The following is a 24,214-nucleotide window of genomic DNA, read 5'->3' on the forward strand; positions in this document are numbered from 1 at the left end:
AAGGGCAACAGCAGCAAATGTAAAAGTGTCTGTATGGATGTCTGTGCATATTGTTACTCACCAAACCGTAAAATCAGATCTGTTTTATCACTCTGAATAACAAAATATGGTTGCAGCAGCTTGCCGTTACGGTGTTGTAGATTCTCTTTATTTGCCAAAATAAAGCTCTGTTCTTGGGTATAGTCGCCTCTTCGTCCACAGTGAAGGATTACATCATGTGAAATGCAAGCTGTCTCCTAAGCAACAGTGAGCAAGTGAGTCCAAAGAAAACTGGACTTAGCAACATTAGATCTTTAGCTCCTCTCATCCCTTTGGTGTCCTTCAGCAAGAAACATCACAGAAAGGCCTGGTTAGTAAGCACGGCTGAGCTGCCTGCAGTTTACTGATGTTACGTTTCACATGTTGAAGGGAAGTGAGATTTCCTCTTTCTTAACACGAACAAGGATGTTGTGGCAGGATGTAAGACCGACGCAGTCAGAAGTTTTTATTTTTACCTTTTTTAGAAGCAAATGAATTCGACCGCAAGCACAGCATGTTGGAGAATGAAACAAAGGTGTTCGTTTTCATCATTTATTTCATCTGAAGATTAGCTTTTGAAAATGTCAGGAAACAGAGAAAAATGCTCATCATAATTTGCCAGAGCCCAAGGATGGTGTCTTCACATTACATCATTTTTTTCTTTCCTCCAAAAACCCAAAGACATTCAGGGTACAGTGACACAAATCAGAGCAATGCAGCAAATCCTGACAAGTGAGAAGCTTCAACCAGTGAATGTTTAATTTCCTTAATGATTAAAAGCATTAATGAGCTCTAAAACTGTTGTTCATTAATTTTCTGTTGACCCACTAATTGGCTAATCATTTCAACAAAAACAAATGTTCTTGCAAAGTGAGAGAAACGCTCACCTCAGACCAGCGTGACGGCTGCTAATCCTGGTGACCTTGACGACAATCCCGCAGGCTTAATATGATCACCTTTCATTCGAAGAAGATCTTGTATACGTCACCAAATGAGTCAGCAGAAAAAGACAGAATCTTTGTAGCGAGAAAATGTGTGATATTTCTTTAGAAACGTGTGGAAATGCATTGTGAGACCTACAGTATATGTGGCATATAGTGATAGATAGCAGAACAAAACACCCAGGGGCACAAGGTAACTGCACAGAAAAGACATTCATCATTTAATGGGAACAAATGGGGGTCATTGCAGTTCTGTACAGTTCTGCAAAACGAAACCACCACATTCTAATTACAGTGAAACAACCTTTTTTGGTGCCTCGGTTTGTGTCTGGTGTGTATTTTTGTGTGGTACTATTGTTGCACCAGTACCTGGATGAGACGCAGACGCCTTCCTCTTGACCGTCCCCTCCCCTTCTCGTCCCTCTCCGCCCCAGGACGTCCAGACGTGGTGCAGCCCGTTCCAGAAGATCTCACATACAACGTGAGCAGCGAGCTCACCCTGGAGGTGAGCCGCGACGACGACAACGCCCTCATCACCTGTGCCGTCCACCATCCCTCTCTCGCCCCGGGGGACAAGAGGAGCGAGCAGGCTCTGCGGGTGTTGTGTGAGTCAACTGGGAAATCGGGTGGGGTTGGGAAGAGGGGAGGTACAGAGGATGCTGGGGAAAGAGAGGGAGAGCGGAGGACAGATGGATGTGAGAGGGAAATGCAAAGTGAAACCTCGAAATTGCTCAGCTTTTTATTTCTGCCTTGCTATTCTCTTTCATTAGGCAGTATGGGCACATCCCCTCCTTTCCTTTGCAGTTTGATCTCTGCTCCAATAATTTCCCGTTAGCTACCTGTAATAATGACCGCATAGGAATTTAACCTTCCTCTGCTGGTGCCCAGAGTTGAGTCACTGTGGATAAGAGGAGCCAGTTATCATCTAAAATGAAAGTATAAATGGAGCCGTGTCGGAGTCTGTGTTAGTGCTGCCACCCTGTGGGCAACACGGCAGTACTGCATCGCCGAGGGAATGTGATGTCGTTGTGCAAGAGGTTATGTCATTGTGGGAGGCAGAGAGGTGGTGACGCCTACAGGATGCAGATGGGAGTAGATGGAGACGGGGATGAGTTAGACAGTTGAGTCCATGTCTGTGATGGTTGTTAGTCCTGTGTTATGTAACTATACTCTGTGTCTGCGTGTGTTTGTGTGTGTGTTTGTCTTGCACTTACAGATTCCCCGAACGTGCAGATCCTGCCTGAGAGCGATCTGCCCAGAGAGGGGGAGAAGTTTCATCTTCAGTGTTTGGGCAATGGCAACCCTGAGTAAGACACACACACACACACACACACACACAGCCTGCATGCCCATATGCATGCATACACACATTTTCAAACACATTGCATACAGCAGATGCACATACACAAACACCTACCCACTTCATTTTCTCCACATGTACAAAAGAGAATGTTTTGTTGACTTCATTATAACAGGAAATTCAAACAACATCCTCCGTGTAACATCATTTTGTAAGTAAAATGACTTAACGACATGGTCATGTTCCAGCATTTCCAGGCAGTTTGCAGTATAACAAAGGCTTTCCTCTCTGTGCCAACTACTGGTGAATCAAGACCATTTGATTATACTCACATTTAACGCGAGCTTCGTAAGTTAGAACACTTAATAGCAGAGCCACAGCAGCACGAGAGCTGTTCATGTGGCACATGTGGCACATCTGCATGATGAGAGACGGAGCCTCACGAATGCAATTCTCAAATGAGCTTCGATAAAGGGTTTACTGTTTGTTTGTAGCAGAGGGGCCAACAAATCGTCACAGCCGAACTGCAAAACGAGGCTGTCAGTTGTGGCCTCCTGAAACTACTCATATGTCTGCTCTGGTTTAAGCAAAGAGCTGCCTGACTGCTCGTGTGGCGTTAGGGCACTTTTTGAGGCGCCATAATATCACGAGACCCCCCACCACCACCACCACCACCTTTGTCGCTGATTGTGACGATTTCGGATGGAGAGTTAATTCAGGTTTTATTTACTGTCTTACTGTGCTCATATCCTTTTTATCATCTCTTCTTGGCTGGCATTAAAGTAATCTCTCAACCTTGAACTTTACCCAGGCGCAGGTCCTTAATATTATTCTCATGTCTAGACGACGCTTCCTCTAGCAGAAACTTGGCTTGTTTTTCTCAAGCATGGACTGGTGGAAGCCCTGACTCTAATAAACAGGGCAGGCTGGGTGCTGCTGCCCTTTCTGCAATCAAAGCTCTCACCACAGTCGTATAGAGGGTCTCAGCAGACTTTAGAGGCACTTTAAAGAAGGCGTATAAAGAGGCAGACACATGAAAACACTCCCACATTTAGTTACTGAAAGGGCGTCAGACACAGCAGGCACACAATCACAAAACACAACAGAATCCTTAAAAACGCACACGCAGCCCACACGAACCTACGGGCTGCACGTGCAAGCAGCAACGAACACAATCTGCAAACACAGAAAACTCACTGAACTGATGTTCAGACTGTGACGCCTTCACGCGCACGTGGTTACTTGTGCTAACACGACACGTACATAAAGACACACATGGGCGCAGTTAGCGAAAACACCTGCTTGTACAAGCTCACTGATCACTGATGCAGTGTGTACACTGACACAGTGTGTACACAATTATTGTGATACTCACACATACACGCAGAAACAAGCTGCAACCCTTGTCTTAAATCCTGCCCACACAAATACACTCTTTCCCCTGGCCTTTCTGCATTATAGATGAACCTCCAGCCAACCAGCCTTATTGATCCACTCTCCTCCTCCTCCTCCTCCCCTTCCTGCCTCCCTCCATCCCTCCATCAACACGTATCTGTCTGCCGCCTTGTCACTCGCGGCTCCTTCTCTCCTCTCCGTCTTGTCACGACGACGCCTCGCACTCCTCCTCTACCTCCCCCATCTATAACTCTCCTCTATCTCTCCTCACACCTTTTCCCTCTAAACTCCCCATCCCTCCTCCTCCTCCTCCTCCTCTTCTTCCTCCCGCTCTGCTCTCCACCCCCCTCCCTTCATCTCCCTCTTTCCCCCCGTCAGCTCATCACAGGAGCAGCTAGGAATAGGACCAGCCGTTTAGTTTGACTGGCAGGTGGAACAGATAGGGGGTGGGGAAGGAGGAGGTGACTGTCATCGCATGTACGTGCTTTTACAGGCAGCAAGGGTGTTGATAAATTATAGACAGCAGTGGAGCAAAGCGCGGTTCAGGGGTTCAGGTCTCACGGGGACCACCTATGCTTGAATTGTATTTATTTGTGATGCAATTAGATGATTGGACTGAAGCATCCATTAAATGATGTATGTTCTGTGTAAGAAATAGCCCCGTGCTTTGGTCATGAATGGTTGTGTGTAGTTAAAAATGGTCCTGACAGTGCACAGGATCAGGGTTCAGCTCCCACTGGGATCACTCATTCTAAAAATGTACTCACCTCATAACACATGGAGAGGCTTTAGCTAAAAGCGTCCGCTGAGTGGCAGAGGCTGTATGTAAGGAAAAAAGAAAAGAAAAGGAGGCTATATAAGAAGAGAGGACAGAAATTGTGAGAAAAAAAGACAAGGGAAGGAGAGGTAGAGAGGGAAGGAAAACAAACCGACAGGAGAGGGAAAGGCAGAGGGAAGCGGAGAAAAGTGTGGGCGGAGAGGAGACAGAAAGATTTGGTGACAAGCAGCGAATGACTAAGACGGAGAGCGGTGGAGAGCAAACAAGAGAAAGCCAGTGTGTGTGTGTGTGTGTGTGAGAGAGAGAGAGAGAGAGAGAGAGAGAGAGAGAGAGAGAGAGAGAGAAAGAGAGAGGGCGAGCGTGCTCAGTTATGTGCACCGCTGCTCGTGGATGAGCCAGTGTCCAATCAAATCAGATACCGCTTGCCCCCGCAGCTGTCAGTCAAAACCCAATCACCGCGACAGCCCCTTTCCTCCGACACACCCAGCCACTCGCGTCCCTCTCCTCCTCCTCCCCCTCCTCCTCCCGAGCTGCCCTCCCCAATCAAAGTCAGTGAACGTCGCACTGATGCGCGCTCCTCTCTCCGCGGTCGCATCCTGTCAGGTTCAAAAGAATAACTTACCGTATCAAATTCTGCGCCGTGTTTCCTTGACGCCCGGCAGCGAGAGCTTTCTAATAGAAGAGAAAGGAATTTGTGCTCTACATTCTGTTATATTTCCCATCTCTCCGATCAGCACGGCCCGGGAGTGCTTGCAATTGCATCACGTTTCTGTCCTTGAAGTCACTGGCCAAATAAAGACTTTTCACTTAACGCAATTAGAACCAAAAAGCCTTGCATAACTTCGACCTGTTGAGGGCAAGCTTCCTCATGTGTTCGAGGTCATGGCCACGGTTAGAAAAGAGCAGGTGACTTGTGAGAGGATTACGGTAATCTGTAACCTGTAAAAGGTTTAACTCGGCCATGTTCAACAGTGTGTTTGTCTTACTGTGATCAAATCGAATGAAGACAAACCAGCAAGTTCTGTACGAGTAACAAGTATCCAAAGTCTGACTGTTGATCCTGCGCTAATGTGGACCCCTAACTCCCAAAACCCACCAAGGAGCCACTTCACTGCACTCTGGGACCTGTTGCTTGTCTTTCTGGTTTATTTTGGGTCGAATCTACACACACACACACACACACACACACACACACGCTGTCCTACAGCCCTAAATCCCCACTGGGGAGGCAAATGTGCATTAATCCACAGCTCATAATTGTCCCCAACAAATGCTCTATTTATTTCTGTGTGAGGTACTTTTGCTAGTGTCCGGTGGTTTGTGGAAATTCATTTTGTAAATGAAATTGTACTGCAGAACCACAGAGTCAGGTGATTAGTCATTTCATACGGTGGCCTTGGGACCACTGAGAGCCACAGATGGTGGATTGGAGTCAGAGAGTATTCAGAGTTTCCCTGATGGTCTGCTCAAGGATGTTTTTGACAATAAGAACAATATAAAGATAACATTAGATTTATCCTTTTAAAAATCTCTAACTTTAAAAACTGCTGAACGGATGAAGGATATGTTTTGTAGAAAGATTTCAGACATTAACCCAGTTTAGAAAACCTTACTTTAACATGCAGCACCACAGTGCGCTAAGCTGCTATAAAGAATGTCTTCACGCGTATCATGACTTTTGTGCAGTGTTTACTTAATGCTAGCATGCTAATTGGAAAGTTTTCACTTAAGCAGAGCTCACAGCCAGCGATGAAAGGCAGCTTTTGGACATGCATGATGGGAATTATGGGCACGGAGGTCTGGACCAGTCAGCCCCCTGCACTTAAAATACCTGCCGTATAACAGAGATTGACTTTTGAGCTTTATGCCTAATAACACTGCACGAGTTACAGCCTGTAAATGTGAACTTAATTGTTCAGTTAAGTGCATATTATCCAGCATTTGGAGGCCGTGTAATACAACAGCTGATTAGATTTTATTGCAGGTAACCAGACAAAGTAGCCAAACATGGTTGGAGACACACTTTGTTCATATGCTTTATGCTTAAATGTCTAATTTTATTTTACTTTTGCCTCTGGGAGGGCTGACTGAACAGCTCTTTTTTAGTATTGTTAGGTTTTATATTCACCAAATAACACATATTCAACACTTTGAGCTTGGTAGGAAGCCTCCCATGTGTTTGCTCAGCAGCAGGTGTCAAGGGAGCAGTCAGCGATGTCTCTCATTAGCTTTCACTCAGTTGGAGAATTTTGCCCAGCAGCAACAGCAGATAGAGTTCTCGTAGGTTTTGCCTCTCAGAAACATCCAGCAGAGATTTTCAAATATTAGTCTGAAGGAGCTCGTTGCAAAGAGATGTTTTGTTCCCGCCTTTTGTCGCTTCAACAGCAAATAGCCACCCGGCCGCCATCAACAGTTTACGTATTGCACCTTTTTTTTTTTTCCCACATCCCGAAGAGCGATTAATCAGCCCAACCCATTCAGGTCTGTCCCCGATTCAGAGTCCCCGTCATTGTAATTACTGTACAGCGCTTAAGGACTCGCACATTTACATAATTGATTCTTTTATCAAGGCGCGTCTCGCTATCTCTCTCATACACGATCTGTTATGCAGAATGGATTTTTTAACGCAGGCTGATTTGAAATGCTGATCTTTGTTCTGTTGTCTCCGTCTCCCTCCATCTCTTTTAATCTCCTTTCTTCTTCGAGCTGCGCCGCTCTTCTTCCCATCATTTTCTCCATCATTCCTTTTCTTTTTACACTTTCAGTGTAAAAGCCGCCTCTCCTCAGTCTCTCCTCTGTTTTCTTACCATCCATCTCGCCCTCTCTTATTTGTTCTCACTTGCTCTCCTGTCTTACTTTTACCTTCTCTTTTTCCATCTTCTTCCCCCCTTCAGGCCTAACCTGTCCTCCAGCCATTTCTTCTCTTTCCCCTTCCATCTTTCCTTCGCTCTTGATCATGTCATCTTTTTTCTTTTTCCCTCAGCACTTGTCACAGCCCCCTTCTTCCTCTCATCACTTCGCCCCCCCCTTTTGATTTTTACTTTTAGTTACTTTTTTTTGGCAAAATGTCCAGATTGTGCACGATTCAGCTCACGACATTCTCTCTCTCTCTCTCTCTTCTTTCTCTCTCGTCTCAGGCCTACCTCCTACATGTGGGAGAAGAAGGATGGAGAGCTCCCCCCACTGGCCAAAATCGACGGTGCTTTCCTGCGTTTTGAGATGCTCAACAAATCAGATAATGGCGTCTACCTCTGCCACGCTGACAACGGCATCGGCGGCAGCCAGGGGGAGTACACACTCCTGGTGCAAGGTAACAAGACACAAGTGAAAAGAAGAGAGTAAAAGCAGTCAGAAAGAGGGATGTGTGGCAGGGAAGACAGAGGGACTGATGTTTGGATGTCTTCTTCTTTTGCGTTTCTTCATCACGTTTTTTTTATTTCTGTCGTTTGTTGTGGCTTTTGCTTGTACTTCCATCTTTTTTCTCTTCTGATTTTCTTTCGTTTCTTTCCTCCTGTTTTTTTTTTTGTTGTTGTTGTTTTGTTTTTTTTTTTCTCATCCAACCGCGCCACCATAACCACAACCGCCACCGCTTGCCATCCAACTGCTTTTGCTCATTGCGGCGCTTCTTTTCCTTCACTTTTATGTCACCCGTTCGTTCAATCCATGGCCGTTTTTGCGCTTTGCTTGCTCAATCCCACTCCTCCTCCACCTCATCTTTCTCCTCCACCACCTCCACCCAAGATCCCATGGACCCAGACTCCCTGGACACCACCACCCCCTCCTTTGGCTCTTTAACCTATCCATCTCCCTCCACCTTCCTTCCATCTTCCTCTCCTCCTGACTTCTCCTCCGGCTTTGGCCCTGATCCCACTTACACCACCTCCTCCTCCTCCTCTACTCCTGAGCTCATCTCCACCTCCTCCTCCTCCTCTACTCCTGAGCTCATCTCCACCTCCTCCTCCTCCTCTACTCCTGAGCTCATCTCCACCTCCTCCTCCTCTACTCCTGAGCTCATCTCCTCCTCCTCCTCCTCCTCTACTCCTGAACTCGTCTCCTCCTCCTCCTCCTCTACTCCTGAGCTCATCTCCACCTCCTCCCTCGACTCTTCCCCTTCTCCCACCCCCTCCACAGCTGATGCTGTGACAGCCATCTCTGAATCCTCCACCACCCTCTCCAACGCCCTCTTCCCCGACCTGCCACTTTCGCCCGACTTCTCCCCGACCCCTCCTCCCTCCTCTGCGAGCACCACTCCTTCCGCTGCCACTCCCTCCTACTCCTCCCCCGCCTCCACCCTTACTCCCTCAGTTTCCGTCTGGCTGAACGGAGTGTACACTTTCACAGGTAAAACCATCTGAGTTACGCACTTGCACACACACACACACACACAGACACACACACACTTGCAAACAAGTGAGAAGTGAGAGGCTTAGTAATGGAGTGGAAAAACAAACACCATTCAAGTTACTTCTTTGTTATGTTTTTTCCTTCAACACACAGACTGTGCTTGCATTGTGAAGCAGTCAAAGATGCTGGGAGTTTGTTTTACACACACACATGCATGCAAACAAAAACACATACTCAAAGCTGACAGCAAGAGCAGGCTTGAAGAGACACATAATGAAGGAAAAAGTGGCTTTCGTGTGGCCTTGTCACAGCTGTTTGATGATTTTTTCTTCTTTCCCTCTTTCTTCCTGTTAATAATCCCTAACCCCCCCAAACCCCCAACACACACTCCTCCACTCATCCAATTAACCATCCATTCATCCATCCATCCATCCATCCATCAATGTAAACATCCAACAATCCATCTACTCATCCACTTGAGAAGATGCTGCAGGCAACATTACAGGTATAGCTTTTCCACCAGTCACCTGTCGTTCTGACTTTCTGTCGTTCTAACTTTTTTGTCCACCCGTCTGTCCGTCTGTCCATCTGTAGGTCTGACTGTCTGTTGTTCTGTCTGCTCTAGTCTGTCTGTCACTCTGGATAAAAAAACCTAGTCTGGGGACACTTTGAACTTTGAAAGTGGAGGGATGAATTTTTCATACTCCTGCTCGCGAAATGCTTTGTTGTTGCCCATACGTGCACAGACGGGCTCAGAACACAAGCTCACAAACACACACACACTTTGTCTCTCTCTCTCACACACAGACAACACACATTCACTTCAGCACCATTCACACCAGGCAGGCACTCACATCTGTCTCACAAAGGCACACACACACACACAAGTATGACCTCTTAAGTGGTACAAGTCATTTACACAGTGTTCCACTTCCTCTGTGTGTGTTTCTGTGTGTGTGTGTTTCTCTGTGTGTTTCTGTGTGTGTGTGTGTGTGGCTGTTCGAGTGCTGGGAGGAGGGGAGTGGGGGGGTCAGGCTTCGAGGTGTTCTTGGGTCTTGTCTGCTTTCCTTTGATGCTGACAGCAGGATTTATGGGCTCATTCTCAGTCTCGCCTCGTCAGCATGCCCCTCTCACCTCCACGCCGGCCAGCCGGAGTGTGTGTTCGGCTGTGTGTGTGTGTAAGCCCCCCCTGCCTGGCCTCTGGTTGGCTGTTACCATACCCCTTCACTCCTCTAACTGGCTGAATTGTGACTTTCTCCTACAAAATTGCTGTGCAGCCCATCACTTTGGTGCCCCAGCTGGTTGTCCTTCCTCAGTTTCAGTTTCGTCTACATTTTTGGTTGTCAGTGGCTGTTGCTGTCCCCCCGTCTCTCGTTCCTGCCCCCTGACTGGGTGTAAAAAGCTTTCTGTTTCTTCCTCTGAGTGGTTCAATCCTTGCCCTCCATGTTGGTTTTTCCCCTCAAATGCTCACCAGGTTAGTCTCTCTTTCCAGGACCTTTTCCTTTGTATTCCCATTATATGTCTTTTAGTCTTATTACGCTTTTCGGTATGACAAGTGCTGCTTTCGAGCTGTGCCTTTCTGAGTGACTTTAAAATCGACACCCAGCATTTGATCCAGTCTGAAAAGTCAGGCGAAATAAATGATGTATCCAATTATTTCCTGCTAGATTGCTTTCTTCTCTGAGGGCCAAGTAGCTAAAGTGGGTGAAGTGATGCAAAATCGTTTCTCTGCTGTTGGGTGAAAAACTTGAATCTTAAAAAATATCAGCTTTTCAAATCATCTTGCCCACCATGAGTTATAATCTTTATCCACAAATTCATCCCCCAAGCAAAAAAGCATGCTTTATGTACAAGCTATATAAAGTATATTTGCTCCAGTGTGAAAGTATATTGATAGTACATTTCCAGGTACTTCTTCAAAGTAATAAGTGAGTTCTCGAAAAGTCAAGTCATCGGTAGTGTAAGGAAAATCATAATACCCTTATGCAAAGCATGATTGACTTGGCTTCTCACATTCACCGGTTTGAAATCCGGTCTCGGATTCTACGAGACCGGAGATTATGGAGACTTTTTAAAGTTTCTCAGTCCGTATAATAGCATAAAATCCTCCAGTTTAAATGAGAGGATTGACATAACCACCACTAAAGGGGCATTGATTTCACCTAACATCAAACAGCGTCTGCTCCCACAAGTGACCGGGACTTTTTTGGTGAACTGCACAGAATCCTGTTGCATGTTAGTCACAAATAATTTTTAATAGCGGGCCGATGCGGTGGCCCCTTTTCTTTCGCCTGGCTTTTGTCATATCCTTGTCTTTGTCCTCCGAAGGTTTGCTGCTGTGTCTGGGTATTATATATTGACGAGTTCTCTCTGCTCCCCTGTTCTTTTCTTTTCTTTCTGCCTTTTCTCTGTCGCTCTCCCCATTATTCTCTCTCTCTTTCTCTATTTCTGCTGCCTCTCATAATCCGTCTCTTGTTTCCACCGATATTCAACTGCCACCCGTCCTCCCCCTCTGTCTCTCTCTGTCCCTTTTTTCTTACTGTCTCTACCTCTTTCTTTCTCATCTATTCTCTCCTTCCCTCTCTCCTGTGATGACTCCCTTTGTCTTATCTTTACAACATGACTTCCCTTTCCTCTCCTCTCCTCTCCTCTCCTCTTCTCTCCTCTCCATCCCATATCCCTCTTCTTAAGACCCCACAGCCATGTCAACCTCTTCGGGGGTGGATCATGCCGTGATCGGAGGGGTGGTGGCTGTTATCGTCTTCATCCTGCTCTGCCTCCTCATCGTCCTCGGCAGATACCTCATCAGACACAAAGGTCAACTGCTCACACACTCGCCCACACGAACGGATACACTCATGCATGCATGCATGAGCGTACACAGAGATACACTTGCATAAATATGGATACATGCATACCAAGACAGGATCTCACACGTACAAACATGCATATGCATACAAATGCAAGGACTCGCAGAGATGCGTTCAAACCTAAATATAAATTCTTAGCATAAATCTCACTCACTTTGCTCTCAAAACAGAAAATTAATGATTGAAAATAAGTGAATGCTTATTCATTGCCTTTTTATTTATTTTGGTTCGCGCAACTTCCTCTGAGATTAGATTTCCTGACGTCAGCGATGCTTCAGCAGCATATTTTCAATTACATGGTCAAATATGGGATTTAAATTGAGTGTGGTAAAAGCATAATTGCTTCCCAGGAATGATGGTAGTTACTTGGTTGCTTGTGTGCTCCGTGAGCACTCTCAAAACAAATCTGGATGTCTCGTCTCCAACAAGGAACAAGTAAAATGTAATGGTACAGAAGAGGAGTGAGGAACTACGAGGACTGTAGCACGTGATTCCCTGTCATTTCACTGCCATCACATGAGGGTAAATGCAGATAGTCCCCACTGCTGATGCTCATAAGCAACAGATGAATCAACTGACAACACGAGCACTGACGGTATAACAGCCAGAAAGTTACACTTTTCTAAAGTTTTACCAAAGTTTCCATCACTTTAAAAGGAGGGTGATGAAATCATTTTAAGTCAGGTTCCTCTTTTTATCTTTTCTCAAAACTTTCAACAACATCTAACAGAGGAGATTCTAACAGATGGTTGTGTTGTGTTCAGAGATGGCCTGTGTCTGATGTGGATTTCCTCCAGTCGTCCACTAACATTGGGTCAATGACTTCGACCCCTCCTTTCGGTCCATGTTGGGACCATTTCCTGTTCTGTTGCTCGTCCGATCTCTTGTCCAGGGTCCTTGCTATTATGCTATGATGAAGCATGTTTATCCCACCACATGACAAGATACGTTCCAACTCGATACAATGCTACGACACGTTACGTTACATTATGGTTTGTTATGTTATGAAACAAAACGATACAACATGATGCGATATGATGTGATGCGATTACATACGAAACAATACAATAGGAAACAATGCAAACAATATACTTGTTTGTCCTACAGGGACAGGGTTTGTCTTGGACTCAGTGCTGCACCGATAATCTCTCCACATTTATATTTCACCAACAGTCACACCGTTAATAATAAAAACAAAAAAAGGTAAAACACCATAAGGCCTGTTGTCACAGCTGCAACTCCACACCTTAGTCGACAACTGAGTCATGACAACCATTGTAAGTTTACCAGGTTGATAAAGACAGGCTCCAGAAAACACCTCTAAGTGGACCTTGTGTGAACATTACTTTGTATTTCTGAGGTCAAGAGAGCACTTTCGTACTTACTTTAAAAGTCAGATATGAATGCAGTAAGAAAAATTTTCACAAGTAAAACTGAAAATGTTTTTTTTTATTTTTAAGAAGGTGCCCCTGAGAGCTTAGCAAGAGATGAACTGTAGAATAAAATTCTACCAACGGGACATTACTTTGATGACAAATGCTTCTCTGGAAATGCTGATCTGGTGATTCAGAGGTCAAGAAAAACATCCAGACATCTTAGTCAAAACTGAGCTCAGTTTGACTGAAATTAAAAAGCTGTTTAGACATCCAAGTTACGTTATCTTTTTGAGATGTTTTTTTTAATTATCTCAAACTATATGTTCCAGTGGGCAGCAGGTCCTACCAAAATATGATCAGTGAATTGCTGTCAAAACAATGGTTTTATGTAACCCAAATGTCTAAAACCTTGACTTGAACTTTTTCGGACCCATCATAACCAAAGAAACCTCGACATAAAACGTCTCCAAATAAAAATTCTGTATGGTAGCCTGATAAACACCTTTTTTATCAGGTGCTCTCAGGACTGTGAGTCTCACAGTGTCCTCACAAACTGAAGAAAACTTTACTACACAGTAATTCAGCTACATTAAAAACAAGAAAAGCATCAAAAGCACCTGAAGTGATAATTTAGACATTACATTGAAACATATTGTCACCCTGGCCTTAAGCCACTTCCAGTGTTTGACTTTTACTGTCTCAGCAATCTTGCCCCCCTCCCTCCCTCCCTCCCTCTCCATCTCGCCCTCTCCCTCCCTCCCTCCCTCTCCATCTCGTCCTCTCCTTCCCACAGGAACGTATCTGACCCACGAGGCCAAGGGCTCGGACGACGCCCCCGACGCCGACACAGCCATCATCAACGCAGAGGGAGGTCACTCCGGAGCAGAGGACAAGAAGGAGTACTTCATCTAGACAGAAGACGGAGTGTCGGAGGCAAAGAGCGGGATGGAGAGGAGGAGGAGGAAGAGGAGAAAAGATGGAGGACGCGGAGTAGATGAGAGGGGAGGAGTGAAGGGGAAAAAAACCTCCATTTGTTTTCACGACGCTTCAGTTCTTCACTCAGTTGGAGGGATGATGGGAGGGGAAGGGAGGGAAAGAACTGTGGGCAGGATAAAGCGATGAATTGAGCTTCAACTGGTACTACCCTCTTTGCATTGATACAGGGAAGTGAGATTTTGCACTGACATACGGACGAACTGAAGTCACACACTCAAACACACACACGCACACACACACACACACACGTACATGAGTCAGTTTCGGGGGAAAACTCTTCTCGCACAGACTCGAATGCTCGTAGACGCTCAGATTAACCAACACGAGCCTCCTACTAACAATTATTTCTGAATGACACATTAACACATTTTTACACAAGCATCGTATCCTGTTTCTGTCAGCGCCTCGAAGAAGCAAAATTGTAACTCACATTCCAGTATCCCGAGCTGATACTACACCTTGACAGCCCGTCTCCTCAACATTTAAACCAAACCAGCTCTGTGTTTTCATGCTTGTGTCCCCATTCTCTCCATCTAACGAGGCAGTATCCCTCTGTAAACGTCCCAGTGGCAGAGAAATCCATCCAAAGCAAATTATGACTGACAAACATAATCTCCCTCTCTCACGGTTTAATCTTTTTATACCATCAAACCTCTTCCTGCGTCCTAACAAACCCCAGTAGGAGCTGTTGAATTTCCCACAGCGCAGCACCACACAACATGCAACTCTCATGCAAAAATAGCATTCCTGCCTTGCGCTACCAAGCCAAGGGGCTCCAGTATACATATATAAATATATATATATATATAGAATTATATAGCATTCTTTTTACTTGACAGAAAATGTTTAGTGTGCTGTAAATACACACAATCTCTCTCTCTTTCTCTCTCTCTCTTCCGTCTTTCCTTCTTCTGTCCCTCCTGTCTGTTCTCTCTACATCTCCCTCACTCCGGTATCTCATACAGTCTGTTACTGCATTACAGTAACTTATATACTCTAAAAAAAAAAAAAAAAAAAAAGCCTGCCTGTTTTTATTACATGCGTGGAAATGCGGAGTCGAAACTATCAATATCTGGGGAAAAAAATAGGAAAATAACAACGAAGACTAACCTTAACTGCAAATATTTGTATGAGGAACGATTTCCTTCCTTCTTTTCTCTTTATGTTTTATTCCTTTTGGTTTTTGGGACTTATGAGAGATTTTCTCTGTCTCAGTGTGTGACCGTCAGTGTTAACAGTTTACAGTGTCTGTCGGTTTGTCAGTCCAGGAGTCCATAAATCTAATTTCTAGCTTGTTTTGATTTTGAGATTGAAAGTTTAGATGATAGACTTTAACTTGCTTTTTTCTCTGCGGCACATGCGATGCTGCCATCTTCTCCCCGATCTGTTGGCCCTCTGCTCCCAAACACTAAACTGTAGCAAAACCTCGGTCGAACACAGTTTCGAAAGGTCTCAAAGTGTTTGTTGGAGCTTTCCTCGAGTATCGCCGCCTGGCGCATGTTGACCTCTGCGATCGTCCTTCCACTCGGCCCCTGCTGAATGCAAACTGCTTGTCTTGGTGAGGTCGCCTGGTGCTACATTCGTTGAGCGTTGATAGAATGACTTCCTCTGCTCCTCTTGCTTTTCACTACAGGGCCAGACAGGACTGCCTACATGCATAATGACAACCTTCCTGGTAAAAAACCCTTTATGTGATTGTTTTTTGGATTTTTTCTGCGTGTGTGTGTTATTGTTAGCAGGAATCATTCGCCAGCTGAGCAAAAAGGTTCCCATAAATGAGGGTTGTTTTATTGAGGTTCGGAGTTCGCCTTGGCACTGGCGAGCTCCACTTGGCCCGGTCGTGGAAATTGATTGCTATCTAACTAAGAGGCTTTGGGCTCCAGAGTGTGCACATGCCAAGGTCTGGCTTGGCAGGCAGGGTGCCGAGTCGGAGTCTGGGCTGCACTAACGCTGAAGAAAGTCATTTAGGAACTTAAATGTCCTCTCCCCCCTCAGCCCCCTCCGCTCTGCTCGTCCATTTCTTTTCATTCTTTAATCAATCATCCTGTCTGTGTCCTGATCCACCTTCACCCAGTCTCTCCTCTCCTAATCACTCCTTCTCCCTTGTCTGCCTGCTCCCACCCCTCCATCTCTGATCGATGTCTGATTCTCCTTGCCGGTCCCCCTCTCTCTCATTCGGCAGTCCATGCAAACGTACAGTAGAAGTAGCGCCTAGATTTGCTGACGTGTGCTGATGGCTCTCTGCGGCACTTTTTTTGGGCGGGAGGTCGAGTGTTTTGGGGAAGAAACCATTTGCTGTTTTCAGTCTATCCGTAGACAGACAGAAATGTTCTGTCTGTGATAGTTTTTGTACACCCTTGCTGGGAATGTTCAGGGATTGTGCTTTTCGTACCTTTCTCCGCATTGACGTTAACTGCTACCTAGCTAGCTGCTTTGACAGGAAGTGGTCCGACTAGTGCGTCTATAAGCTAACTAATACTACGAAGGGTAACGTGACCTGAAGCAGGATCAGCTGTTTGTTTGGGGTTTTTTTCTTCCTAGAGAGCTCTGTTGGAGTTTGGGGTGGCTAAGTTAACGCTGTGTTTGAAGTCTGTTGGAGACTGTTTGGACCTGCACCACACAACTTTAAACAAACCCGGGTGAATGTTTTGAGGCATTCAGAACGCCGTTTCTCCCACAGCTGCTCTGCAACACTCTTCAGCTTCTCAGAGTATTCATGTCTGCAGACCAGAGGACGGGCTTTGTCTCACTGAGTTCATTGTCCACTTAGAAGCGTAACCTTTGATTTGTATTTAACCCCAGTTCTAATTCTACTCTGTGAATGGAGCAATGAACACCTGCCTCATACTCAAAGAAGTGTAGTGTCTTTTAAAAACTAATGGACCTGTATTTGCCTGTAATTTATCGTCCTGTCCTTTGTCTTCGTTAATGTGCTAGCATGTAGCTTGCATGAGAAAACAGCTGGAGATGTAGATAGTGTTGGAGATGACAAGTGCCGACAAGCTTCTCTCCTGAGACAAAACCGGTGTGCCCGACTTGACCTCGCCGCTCTGATCTGCAAACATACGCGGTGCGTCCCAGTTAAACCCGTCTTTACCTCCTCGACGCTGCAGAGAAAACTGACAGAGTAGGACTCAATCTGCTTCTTCCAACCGCTGCTGCATTCAAACAGTGCAGGGGTTCAATGACGTTGAATCGGGACACGCAGTCGGTCTAATTCATATTTCATTGCGTCAGTGCAGTGATGACACGCTGCCACCAGGTGCCAGCAAACAGCAGCTTTTCTTTTCCCTCCTCAGTCAGTCCGAGCTGTCCTGCCCCTCCACTTGGCTCTCACCAACTCCTGTTCAGGCAGTCGCACACTAGCTGCCAGTCATCTCTTTTCGTTTTGTTTTGTAGTACAAACAAATTGATTTTTAAAATATGTTTTGTAAAAGGTGTGCATAATCTTAAAATTTATTACTTTCAGTTCAATTGATAATCTTTTTTTTTTAATTAGATTTTCCAAAACTTGAAGGTTAGAAATTTTGATTTTTTTTTTCCATATTTTATTGTTTCAACAACCATTTTTGTATAATTTCATGTATATAGTGTTGCCTTTACTGGATACTCTTAAAAGCGCACCCATACACACTTTGCACACACACGTGGGGTACATGCACATCTACACACATATCTGGATATGCACAGCAGGCATGATGTCTGTGGCTATGGTGTATTGGTACATATGTGTGTGTATGTGTGTTTGTGTATGAGTGTGAGGTGTGTATTAATTGACCCAAACAGACTCCGGAGACACTCTTACATGTGTTGCATTCACAGAAATGTTACTATTTCAGTGACTAAAACAATGTCTTTGTTTTTAGGATTATTATTTTGGATGACAAGTCTTCCTTTTGAATAAATATCCATATCACAAGAATAGTGCTGTCACGTATGTTAATTTGTACTATGGTTGATGATGTCATCAAGGCGAGACCCAAACCGCATGCTGTGGCGGGTCTGCATCTGTTGGCTGTTATGTTCCTACAGTATTTTGTTTATTTGTTTTCTTTTGTTTTTCTTTTTTTGTTTTGTTAGAGCACCAGTTGAGTTGTTGACTTCAATAAACATGCATTTGGGTTAATTTCACCTGTCTTGTTGTTGGTTCTTCCTGTTCAGAAACTTTCAAAATTCTATCTGATCCAAAACACTGAAATCTGGAGCGTAATCTGCTTTCAGTCTGGGTTCGTTTTCCTGCTGCCGTACCTCACAGTTTAGAACGCCGCTTCAGGAAAATGTGACTTTTCCTAAAACACAAAATAAAGAAAAGCTCACATCAAGTATTTACATCAATATCATGTCTTAGTATTCAGAATTCTAACCTTTTACTGTATTAATATTTTAGTACTGTATAAACAAGAATTAAAACAAGAACTATTAAATTTCTTTGAATATGTAGTTGTTCCCTTCCCTTTCATCGAGCTGTGTTTCCTTAGTGCCTGTGAAAAAACATTCTGAATATTGTCTTTCCAATAAATAATGGATATGATTAAATTACTCACAAATCCAACAGCCACTGAATACACTATATAGACAAAAGTATTAGGACACCTGACCTTTATGCCAACAGGGACTTTGATGACGTCTCCTTCTAAACACACAGACAGCTTTGCAGCTCTAACAGCTTCCACTCTTCTGTGAAGGCTTTCCACAACATGTTGGAGTGTTTCTGTGGGAATTTGTGCCCATTCATGCAGTAGAGCATTTGTGAGGTCAGACACTGATGTTGGACCAAAAGGACTGGCTCACAATCTCCGTTCCAGTTCGTCCCAAAGGTGTTGGATGGGGTTGAGGTCAGGACTCTGTGTGGGCGAGTCAAGTTCTTCCACATCATTCTTCCAAACTCATCCAGCCATGTCTTTATGGAGCTTTGCTTTGTGCACTGGGCCACAGTCATGCTGGAATAGAAAAGGGCCTTCAACAAACTGTTGGCACAAAGTTGGAAGCATAGCATTGTCCAAAATGTCTTGGTGTGCTGAAGCATTAAGATTTGAAAAGCCCTACTGCATCATTTTTTGTATGCAGTTGAAGGAACTGACCAGCAGAGGGCGATACAATGCAATAATTCAAAGTCCCTTGTTTAAAACAAAATAAGTTGTTTCTAAAACAGATGATTAAATAATATTTTCTTTCTCACACAGATAAAAAATATCCCTCTGCCCTAAAGTCTTTCAGTCTTTCCTTGTCTCCCTCTCTGTCTCTCTGGTTTCCTTTTATTCCGTCTTATCTTTTCCCTGCCTCCACCTCTTAAGCATGGACTGTGGTTTGGTGTGCAAGTGGTTTCCACATGTTGATACTGGTACGGAGGTTAATAATCAGCTCCATGCTGCACACATGCTACCAGCTCAGAGTGGTCACAGTCCTCACACAGATGGGTATTCAGAACTCTGTCCAGCTGTCTGAGGATAAAGGACTTATTTTTACTAAAACGTGCTGTTGCTAATACTGACTCGGTCTTCACCGGGACTATGCAATCCAGTTAAAACTGAGCAACACGCACTAATGCAGGTGCCAACAAGTTATCACGCAGCATATTTGTATGCTCGCAGACCGTTGAGTCATGTAGACGTAAGAATATAAGCATTCATTCTTTGAAACTTCCCTAAAAAGATGTCATCTTAATCTTTGGGTGCAGGAGACAGATTAACGACTCAAATAAATATGTTAGAGCAATATGTGAATTTAAATTCACATACTGTGATGAGGTCACCATACAGTGTGTGGTTCATACAGACAGTAACACTTGAAATAGGAATGTAACAGTGGTCACATACAGCAGATCAATGACAAGAATAATATCACAATTAATTTTACTGCGGTTACTCAAGACTTTACGGATGTTTTTATTATCATTATTATTATTGTCTCAGTAAAGCTACACTTAATGTGTACAGAAGAGTAGCTCTAAAAATTCAAATTGTATCCCTCAAAATGAAAGATTATGTCCTGGTGTTGCTCCTGTCATGTCTGACAGTATGACAGTGTTGTTGATGCAGTCAGGTCATCTCTCCTGAGTCGTCTCTCTGTAACACTGGATATTCAGGACTCAGTGAGAAATAGTGGAAAAAGTCTGACAGGAAAAAGAAGTCTTGGTTATTTTTATGTTAAAAGTTTAACTCTCATCATTGCTTTATCGGGGCAGCTTATGTGTGGTTTGTTAGACTGACTGATGGCGACTTGGAAAACACTACAACTGCCCTCATATTTCCATGTTGATTACTGATTGTTATTTGATTATTGGAAATACGATCCCTTCTGATATCTGAAAGTATACCAGTTTTCTTAAAACTGGCCCTTTAATTAATATCATAAACGCACATTTACAGTTCGTCGCCATTTTTGTAGTTCTTCACCTCCTCTCTGTGGAGTCCAAAACGGAGATTTGGAGCGGGGAGGCGTGGAGGTGGTCGAGAAGGAGGGAGGGTGTGTGTGTGTGTGTGTGTTACTGATTGTATGAGAGGAGAGGGAGGGAGGGGGAGAGAGAGAGAGGAGGTAGAGAGAGGAATTCAGTCCTGTTTAAATGGGAATCTAGAGCGCAGAGAGGAAAAAGAGACGCAGATTGAGAAACCAAGAGAGAGAGAGAGAGAGAGAGCAGCCAAAAAGAAAAAAGTGGAGAAAGATTCATTTTACGCACGGGAGAAACAGGGAAACGTGTAGAAGAAAGGAAGGGGGGAGAAGAGGAAAAGCGACATCGGATTTTTCTCTCTTTTTCTCTAAATTTGGCTTCTTTCACTCTCATGACTCCAGGATTCCAATTCCAGTTAAATTCAGCCTGTCGGGGGGAATTGATGGTGTCTTTCCGGGGAAGCAGAGCCGAGGGGAGGAATCTGAATGCGCTCGGCTGAACCATGCCAGCCCTGTGGATCCTAACTTTGGCTATCACTTTGAACCAAGGTAAGAGATGTTTCAACACACTCCGTCTGAAGTGGCTACGGCACGAGCAGCGGCGGAAACTTTCCTTTCAGTGCCCGAATATTTTCTCTCCTTTTCCCCTTCCTCTTTACCCAGAGGTGTGCGGGCGTCTGTGCGCTTTGTCGGTGTCTTTTAGCCTGTGCTGGCAGCGCGTGTGTTTGTGTATGTATATGTCTGGCTGTGTGTGTGTGTGTGTGTGAATGTGTTATGTTGTCATAGATTTCTGCTGCCCTGGACATCATCATTAGAGCCCACAGGCGCTGAAGGGAAAAAGAGTCGTGGGGTGTTCAGGGTCTTCGCTCTGCTTGGAAAGAGTAAGATCTGGAGTGCAGACTCAAACGGTCCAGACGCGTTGCGTTCATTTTTCTGCAATTACACATCGTATGAGAGAGATGTGGAGCATCTGCACACGACGCTGCTTTGACGTGACCTTTGAAGCGCATGAATAGATAGCTTGGGTTGACACAAACAAACGCAGTGTGGGTCCACAGAAGATGTGCTGCACACACACACACACACACACACACACTGCGCATAGCCTGCCAGCCGGGAATGATTGATGATGTGAGGATCCAATGCACAGTCTGGTCACCGGGCTTTAATATGAGTCACACTGGATCAATTTCTAACACGCACGCGCCAGGCACGTGTATTCCTTCAGTCTCACTGTGTGTGTGTGTGTGTGTGTGAGAGAGAGAGTTAAAGAGTGAAGAGTAAAGCGCAAGTGACCCTCGAGACAGAAAGTCGGTGTGTGTGTGTATGGGAGATCGAGAGAGAGAGAGAGATAATAGAGACCAGTGCATCCTCCTCTTAGCATGCAGGTAGAGTCTCGCGTGCTCGTGCCCATGCGCGCGGCCCCGCTGCAAACGTGCAGGTGCCAAGAAAAATTCACATTTTACCGTAAAGAAGAAGACATAATCACTGGACTGGAGGAGAGCCCCATTACTAATATTAATGTCCCTATTTATCGATCACGTTGATAGATTGCCCCGTTTTCTCTCTCTATCTCCACACACACACACACACACACACACACCTCAGTGCTTCAGCGAGAGAGGATGAGTGTGCGTTTGTTTGAGGGCAGTCACGGCTGTAAAGGCAGAGGTGATTAATTGAGGTGGCCTGATGTGAACAGTTCAGCTGTGTGTGTGTGTGTGTGTCTGTGTGTGTGTCTCTGTGTGTGTGTGTCTGTGTCTGTGTGTGTGTGTGTGTGTGTGTGTGTGTGTGTGTGTCTGTGTCTGTGTGTGTGTGTGTGTGAACCTGCCTCAGCACCTGGGTCCCCGGTGCCGCAGGCTGCCGGTGTGATGAACCACAGACAGTGATCTGTTGAGACAGACAGTCAGAGGAGCTCCCAGGCCAAAGCAGAACTGACCACCTAGAACACAACAGAATAGAACAGAACTGAATAGAATGGAGTAATGCAGAACGCCTGAGAGTCTGGGACTGAAGAATGGATGCATTTGTTTTTGATGTGAACAGAACAGAATGTATCAGCTTTGATCGGTTGACATTATGATACATGCCAATCAATCAATATTGCCAGGAGCTCAGATTAATTAAGTAGAGAGAGTCAAGTTTGATCATTCTGGATGTAGTGCACAGAACAGAACAAAACAAAGCAGGTCAGAGCGAGAAAAGATCAAGGCAGAGAACAGAGCAGAACAGAACAGAACAACTGAGGACAGAACAGAATAAAACAGAGCAGAATAGAATAGAACAGAGCAGAACAGAACAGAGCAGAACAACTGAGGACAGAACAGAATAGAACAGAGCAGAATAGAATAGAACAGAGCAGAACAGAACAGAGCAGAACAACTGAGGACAGAACAGAATAGAACAGAAAGAATAGAACAGAATAGAACAGAGAGCAGAGCAGAACAGAGAAGAACAGAGCAGAGCAGAACAGAACGAATAGAGCAGAACAACTGAGAACAGAACAGAACAGAACAGAACAGAGCAGAACAGAACAGAACAGAACAGAGCAGAACAGAACAGAACAGAGCAGAGCAGAGCAGAACAGAACAGAACAGAACAGAACAGAGAACAGAGCAGAACAGAACGAATAGAGCAGAACAACTGAGAACAGAACAGAGCAGAACAGAACAGAGAACAGAGCAGAACAGAGAACAGAGCAGAACAGAGCAGAACAGAATAGAACAGAGAGCAGAACAGAACAGAACAGAGCAGAACAGAACGAATAGAGCAGAACAGAACAGAACAGAGAACAGAACAGAACAGAACAGAACAGAACAGAGCAGAACAGAGCAGAACAGAACAGAGCAGAACAGAACGAATAGAGCAGAACAGAGAGAACAGAACAGAACAGAACGAATAGAGCAGAACAACTGAGGACAGAACAGAGCAGAACAGAACAGAACAGAGCAGAACAGAACAGAACAGAACAGAACAGAACAGAGCAGAGCAGAACAGAGCAGAACAGAGCAGAGCAGAACAGAGCAGAGCAGCAGATCAGTGTCTCGAGCTGAGCCGATGTAAGCCTGTAAATGTGATCTGAGTGAATCCGTCCCCTACATGCAGCAGCTGCAGCCTAATGTGTGTTTAGCCTGTTTGGAGTCTTCCAGGTGTCTCTGCCTGCCTCCCTCTGCTGACAGCTCTGACTGTCTCTCTGAGCAGGCCGATTTACTGCCTGGCTTCTTAACTCAGGCCAGCTACATCTCTGTGTGGTTCACCGCGCGTCTGTGGGCCTCCGTAATTACGGCTCAGCCCTGTACATGTGGATGTGCGTGTGGGTCGGACGCAGCGCGTTTCCCGCCGCGATCCAACGCTGCTGCCGGCGCCCGTCTGGCCGCTGGCGAGGGAGCCTGTTTCTCACAGTCGATTCTTGAAGAGCACTTTTGCTTGAGCTGAACATTTTTCGCAGCCTGATCATGCAAGCAAAGCAAGCAAAGCAATTCTTGCACTGCAAGCACCTGTCCCGTCTCTCTCCTCTCCCTCACACAGACACACACACACACACGTGTTCTTTTTCTCCCTTTTCTCCCCCTTTCTCCTCCTCCTTTCATTCTTTTCTCCCGTCACAAGAATAGAGCGGAGGCGCAGATGTGAAGAGACAGGCCAAAAGCCAGAGAGATGGAGGCAGAGAAAGACGAAGAAAGGAAGAGACAGCGGGGTTCAGTCCTAATCTGTTGACAAGAGGGGATGTTTGAGGATAAACAGAGGCAGAGCAGGAGTGCTCAGGAAGCACACAGAGAGAGAAAGAGGAGGCTTGAGTCTCTTCATCA

The 24,214-nt window shown here is 45.2% G+C and overlaps 2 protein-coding genes across 6 annotated transcripts in view; both read left to right on the forward strand.

Annotated features, from left to right (window-relative positions):
- The window catches only part of cadm3 (cell adhesion molecule 3), an 80,141-nt gene extending 61,992 nt beyond the window's left edge, over positions 1-18,149 (forward strand). The window contains exons 6-11 of one of the 4 annotated variants that reach the window (XM_046408313.1): positions 1,394-1,564; positions 2,176-2,266; positions 7,570-7,742; positions 9,261-9,281; positions 11,468-11,593; positions 13,816-18,149. In XM_046408313.1, coding sequence (XP_046264269.1) covers positions 1,394-1,564; positions 2,176-2,266; positions 7,570-7,742; positions 9,261-9,281; positions 11,468-11,593; positions 13,816-13,934 — 701 coding nt within the window. In that variant the 3' untranslated portion in view covers positions 13,935-18,149. The remainder of the gene's footprint in view (positions 1-1,393; positions 1,565-2,175; positions 2,267-7,569; positions 7,743-9,260; positions 9,282-11,467; positions 11,594-13,815) is intronic. The other 3 variants (XM_046408316.1, XM_046408315.1, XM_046408317.1) reach the window with 3 other exon arrangements.
- A 2,426-nt stretch (positions 18,150-20,575) lies between these two features.
- kirrel1b (kirre like nephrin family adhesion molecule 1b) overlaps positions 20,576-24,214 on the forward strand; it is a 69,055-nt gene continuing 65,416 nt past the window's right edge. For both annotated transcript variants that reach the window (XM_046408217.1, XM_046408218.1), the window contains exon 1: positions 20,576-20,954. In XM_046408217.1, the coding sequence (XP_046264173.1) occupies positions 20,909-20,954 (46 nt within the window). In that variant the 5' untranslated portion in view covers positions 20,576-20,908. The remainder of the gene's footprint in view (positions 20,955-24,214) is intronic.

This window comes from Scatophagus argus, chromosome 13 (genome assembly GCF_020382885.2).
Source record: "Scatophagus argus isolate fScaArg1 chromosome 13, fScaArg1.pri, whole genome shotgun sequence".
NCBI lineage: Eukaryota > Metazoa > Chordata > Actinopteri > Scatophagidae > Scatophagus > Scatophagus argus.